Source organism: Antechinus flavipes, chromosome 3 (assembly GCF_016432865.1).
Source record: "Antechinus flavipes isolate AdamAnt ecotype Samford, QLD, Australia chromosome 3, AdamAnt_v2, whole genome shotgun sequence".
Classification (NCBI taxonomy): Eukaryota; Metazoa; Chordata; class Mammalia; order Dasyuromorphia; family Dasyuridae; genus Antechinus; species Antechinus flavipes.
In genome coordinates, this window is record NC_067400.1 from 507,012,376 (window position 1) to 507,018,375 (window position 6,000).

The window sequence follows — 6,000 nt, forward strand, 5'->3', positions numbered from 1 at the left end:
ATGCTGTCTAGATTTATTACAGGAGTAAGGTTTTAATTTCATATGGTTGCAGCCACTCTCTGCATCTTTGAGCACCAGAATATGAAATGTAACATTGTTTCTATTTCTTCTATTTGCCAGAAGTGATGGGACAATTTGCCAAGATCTTAGTTGTTGGGGTGTTTTAATGTTAAACTGCAAGCCAGCTTTCACACACTCCTCTTTCATCCTCATCTAGAGGCTTCTTAATTCTTCTTTATTTTCTATAATCAGAAAAGTCGTATATGCATATCTGAGATTGTTGATATTTCTCCTGATTCTGGCTTTTGATTAATCCAGCGTGGCAATTCGTATAATATTCTCTACATATAAGTTAATACTCCTTTTCTAATCTTAAATTAATCAGTTCTCTGTTTGATTCTAACTATTCTACTTGGACCACATACAAGTTTCTTCAGGAGACAAGATAGATGATCTAGTACTTCCATTTCTTTGAGGACTTAACACATTTTATTGTGATCCACATAGTCAAATGGCTTTAGTATAATCAGTGAAGCAAAAGTAGATGTTTGATTTGGGTTTTGTTTTTATTTTTCCTGGAATTCCTTACCTTTCTCTATAATTCAATGAAGGTTGGCAATTTGGTTTCTACTTATTCTGTTAGAAAATCAAAACAGCTCTTCTGTCAATTCTTAGTTCACATATTACTGAAACCTGGCTTACAGAATCTTAAGCATAACCTTGACTGGCATGTGAAATGAGTATGCTTATTCAGTAGTGTGCAAATTTTTTGGCATTGCCCTTCTTTAGGATTGGGACAAAACTGAGTCTTTTCTAATCTAGGAAGCACTGTTGAGTTTCTTGAAATGGTTCAGCTGGAATTCCATCCCTCCACTAGCCTTATTGTTAGCATACTTCCTAAAATAACTTGACTTTATTCTCCAGGATATCTGGCTCTAAATATGTAGCTAGCCATACCATTGTAGTTACTGATGATGTTATGATCTTCCCCATAGAATTGTTCTGTGTATTCTTACCATCTCTTCTTAATTTCTTCTACTTAAAAGTCCCTGCCATTTTTGGTCTTTAATCATGCCTATTTTTACATAAAATATTTCCTTGATGTCTGTTTCTTAAAGAAATCTCTTGTATTTTTAACCTATTATTTTTTCTATTTCTTTACATTGATTATTTAAGAAAACATTCTTATTTCTCCTTGCCTTTCTCTGAAATTCTCTGGAATTCCATTGAAATAGCTTTCCCTTTTCCTTTGCATTTCATTTTCCTTCTTTCCTCAGATATTTGTAAAATTTCATCCAAAAGCCATTTTGTTTTCTTGCTCTCTTTTTCTTTGGAATATTTTTTGTTGCTGCTTCTCCTGTAATACTGCAAACCTTTCTCTATATTTTTTCAGGTACTCTTATCTACTAGATTTAATCCCTTAAATCTATCCATCACTTCAACTTCATATTCAAAAAGGATAATATTTAGGTCATACCTGTATTATGATTTTCCCAATTTTCTTCAACTTAAGTTTAAATTTTGTAATAACCTCATGATCTTACTCTAGGTATTGTTTTAACTGTATAGAGCTTCTCCATCTTTGGCAGCAAATTATATAATCAATCTAATTTCTACATTGTCCATTTGGTGATATATATGTGTAGAGTTATCGTATGGGTTATTGAAAAAGTGTTTGCTATTTGAAAAAGTGAAGTTATTTTGATCAAATTCTATTAGTCTACATCATTTTGTGCCCCAAGGCCAAACTTGCCTATTATTCCAATTATCTTTTGATTTCCTACTTTAGCATTCCAATCCCATATAATATATGTGACAAAATCTTTTTTTTTTTGGTGTTATTTCTAGAAGATGTAGGTCTCAAAGAATTGATAAATTTTGATCTCTCTAGCTTTGGTGATTGTAGTAAAGAATTGTGTTGCTATGATAATGAATGGTGGACCATGTATTCAAACAGATATCATTGCCATTTTTGAAATTTCAAATCCTAGTACTACTTTTCTTATCCTTTAATTAACTATGAGGGCTACCCCATTTCTTCTAAGGGAATTTTATCCACAGTTGCTTGATGGTTGTCCTTTGTTTTCGAAGAGGATCAAAATGACATTACTATGTCAGGGTCAAGTTAGTTTGTCCAATTGTAAATGATCAGACCAATATGAGCTCAGAATGATCCACCACAGGTCAGACATAAATAGTCCCTATGAACATTGGGGATGAATTCTCTAACTTTGCACAGCTCGTGTTTGTTATAACTCATAGAGAACAGCACCTTCTGTGATGAGAGCACACCATGCTGGGCAGTCATATGCCAATGTCTCCCATATCATATGATCAATTCTAAACTTGTTGAGACCTTGAGAGTGTCTCCCATGTCATATGATCAATTCTAAACTTCTTGGGACCTTGAGAGTGTCTTGGTATCATTTTTTTCTTACCACCACAAGTGCTTACCGCCTCTGTGAGTTCTCCATAAAAGTTGTCTTAGCAGTATACATTTGACATTCAAACAATGTGGCCACCCATGAAATTGCACATTGGGCAGTAGAGTTTGAATGCTTGGCAATTTAGTTTGAGAAAGGACTTCAGTGTCTGATATCTTATCTAACAAGGTGATCTCCAGAATCTTCCTAAGACAATTCAGATGGAAGCAACTCAATTTCCTGGTGTAATACTGGTATACTGTCCAAAGATTATGTAATAATAACCTGAATTAAATTCACTCATTCCCATCTGTTAAAGTTCATTGACAACCCAAGATAACAATGTTTAATCTTTCCATCTCTTGTTTTAATCACATCAACGTTACCTTGATATATAAGACCATTCATGTCATGATCTTTACCCTTAACATCAGACCTTAGTATTTTCATCATACCACATCTGCACTTGAACTTTCTTTTAGCTTTCGTCTAGCCACTTCATTTTTTCTGGACCTACTTGTAGTTTTCCTTTGTCCTTCCCCAGTAGCAGGTTGGATACCTTCTTACCCGAAGGAATCATCTTCTACTATCATATATTTTATCATTTTAATACTGATCCATGGAGTTTTCTTGGCAGAAATACTAGAGTGGTTTACCATTTCCTCCTCCAGTAGATCAATTTTTGTCACTCTCTACTATGAACTGTCCATCTTGGGTAACCCTGCCCAGCATAATTCATAGTTTCATTGAGTTGTACAAACCCCTCTGCCATGATAAGGCAGTGATCCAGGAGGGGAAAATAGATATATTTAGTTTGAATACAATTGTTGATTGAGTTGTTAAGTCTTTTCTCAATCATATCAACTCTTCATGACTCCATTTGGGGTTTTCCTGGCAGAAACACTGGAGTGGTTGTCTATTTCCTTCTCTAGCTCATTTTACAGATGAGGAAACTGAGGCAAAGAGGGTTAAGTGACTTGTCATGGGTCACACAGTTAATGTCTTGAGTCTGGATTTGAACTCATGGAACTTCAAGAAAATGATTTTAATTCCAAACCCATTGCTTTATACACTGTATCATCTGGCTGCCCCTAGTTATTTTTACTAAATATGGCAGAAATTGGAGCAGAGGACACCCTATATAGTAAGCATAGATTTGTTACAGTTTTAAAAGCATCTCCATAAAAGTATAAGGGCCATAATATGAATAGAATCCAAGATTCTGCTTTCACTATTTCAGAAATTATTTTTCTAAAATTATATTAGTTTCTAATTACAGCTAGCATTCATAATAGTACCTATTAAGTGCCAGAAACTGAGCTAACTCAGTTGTAACTGAGCTTACAAATATTGCTTCATTTGTTCTTCACAACAACCCTATAGAAGAGGTTTATTATTCTTATATTAAATTTGCCCCATGTCATATAGTGTCTGAGTCGGGTCATCTTGATTACAGTTTCAACATTTCTATTCACTGCACTAACTGCCAAATTTATGAGATTATAATTAAATGTGTCTCCCCTTATTAGAGGTCTTTAAGAAAAGATCACATGAACACTTGTTATGTGGTGGAGGCAATTCTTGAATAGGCAAGCATTGTACTAAATTGTCTTTGAGGTTCCTTCCAGTTCTGACATTGATTTTATGACATTATCTTTAAGCAGGATCAGCCCTAAGAATAAGAATAATCCGTTTGGTCTACCTGTTCTTCCCTTATGTGTCTGACTGGTTCAGGTCATTCATTCTGGGAAGACCAACCTGAAAAGTTCTTCCCCAATAAGATTTCAGCAACTTACAACTTTTAATTCTTCCTAAGAATGTTTACATTTTAAAAGATATAGAAGATTTATTTATTATAAATTGATGGTGGAATTTCAAACACTGTGACATTTGGGTGGGGAAGGCATCTAGGGCATAGGAGATCCTTCCCATATTCCTCAAATACCACCACTTAGGCTTACTTTATTTATGCTTAGAGCTGCCCTTTGTTGTAATACTTAATATGCAGTACCCCAAAGTCTATACTAGTTTCCTGGGGAGATTTTCAAAAGACCTTTTCATGATGGTAGAGTGTATATTCCAAACTGCAGAATTTTGTTTACTGGAATTGACTTATTACTTCCCACAGGAAAGTACTCATAAAATCAGAAAGAATGGATCAAGAAGAAGTGAAGATAGTGAGTCAGCTTAATTGATGATGAAGGAAACTAATTTCACTTCTGAAATTGCCCCCTACCACATTTTAGCACCTGTTAGGTTCTTTTTTGTTATTCTAGGTTAAAAGGTCAGTGGAATAAATTTACAAATTTTCAAGAGAATTTGATAAGTTCTTTGTACTTATTGTCTTCTATGCTATTTGGTCACTGTTACACTTGATAATATCTGTTCCAATTCTCTCACTTCACATTTTCTTATCCTTCTTTTGTTTACATGTTCGTGTTTCTTTTTGAAGTTTATTGTCAACATTAGCAGAATTTGACTACATTTGGTGTGTCAAAGGCACCGGAAACAGGTGCTATGAGTATACCAACAGGAGTGAGCCATCAGAAAAAAACAGACAAGAAGGAAATAGGGGGAGGAGGAATACTGGTATTTCCAAAATGCTACCTCAGCATTAAAGGATGGAAGCCAAAGTTTCATTCTTTGCTTTGTATTACTTTTCCTCAAGTCTGATCTTTCTAATTATCCTGGAGAAACTCTGGAGAGTTTTTCAAAAAGCAGACCACTGCCAGGTTTTTAATACCCACATCTCCATATCAGTAGCTTGAAATTCATACACATAAGGCCCAGACATGCTAAACAATATTTCTGAAAAGTTCCCAATGAAGCCAACTTTACAAAAAAAATTATTTGGGGAATTTTTGTTTTGCTTTTTAGTTTGCCATTGAGAACTAAAATGTTGTTTTCGTCACTGACACTTTTTAAGTTCACATATTCAGGCCAGGGTGCACATTCCCCACAAACTCTCCCCACCCCAGCTTTGACTTAGCTACCAAGTCATGGATGTTACAAGTAGAACTTAGGAACCCATAATCCCTTAGGCAATAGGTCCAATTAACAAATGCTGTGGTATCAGAAATATCTTAGAAATTCTTTAACAAGTTTACCAGGAATTTCTGGAATCTAATGGAAAGAATTTTTATAATGACGTATCATAGAGTTTAAGTCAACTTGCCATATTGGTCAGTTCTTATCCAACTATCATCCTTGTTCTCAGCAGCAACCCAGTCAGCCAAAAGATAATCCTCTATGGCTTGAACACTGGAGCAGACTAGGGGCTGGCAATATCTCTCCCTTATTCTTAGATGATGTTTTGAACAGGATCTAAAACTGATCTCTACTCAGCAGCAAAAACATTTGCAAAAAAGAGCAAATGCAGTGAGGGTTCAGCTGCCATATATCCAATATAGGTCATCTGAATTTGAGAGATGTTTACTTCTTGAGGCAATTAGATGGCTCAATGGATAGAGTCAGGAGTTAGGCCTGGAATTAGGAAGGCTTGAATTCAATCCAGCTTTAGGCACTAGCTGTATGACCCTGGACAAGTCACTTATCTGTTTACCTCAGTTCTCTCATC

At 35.2% G+C, this 6,000-nt stretch overlaps 1 protein-coding gene across 2 annotated transcripts in view; it reads left to right on the top strand.

Annotated features, from left to right (window-relative positions):
• Positions 1–4,741, top strand: part of HOATZ (HOATZ cilia and flagella associated protein) — a 42,223-nt gene extending 37,482 nt beyond the window's left edge. For both annotated transcript variants that reach the window (XM_051986956.1, XM_051986957.1), the window contains exon 7: positions 4,552–4,741. In XM_051986956.1, the coding sequence (XP_051842916.1) occupies positions 4,552–4,618 (67 nt within the window). In that variant the 3' untranslated portion in view covers positions 4,619–4,741. The remainder of the gene's footprint in view (positions 1–4,551) is intronic.
• The last annotated feature ends 1,259 nt before the right edge of the window (positions 4,742–6,000 follow it).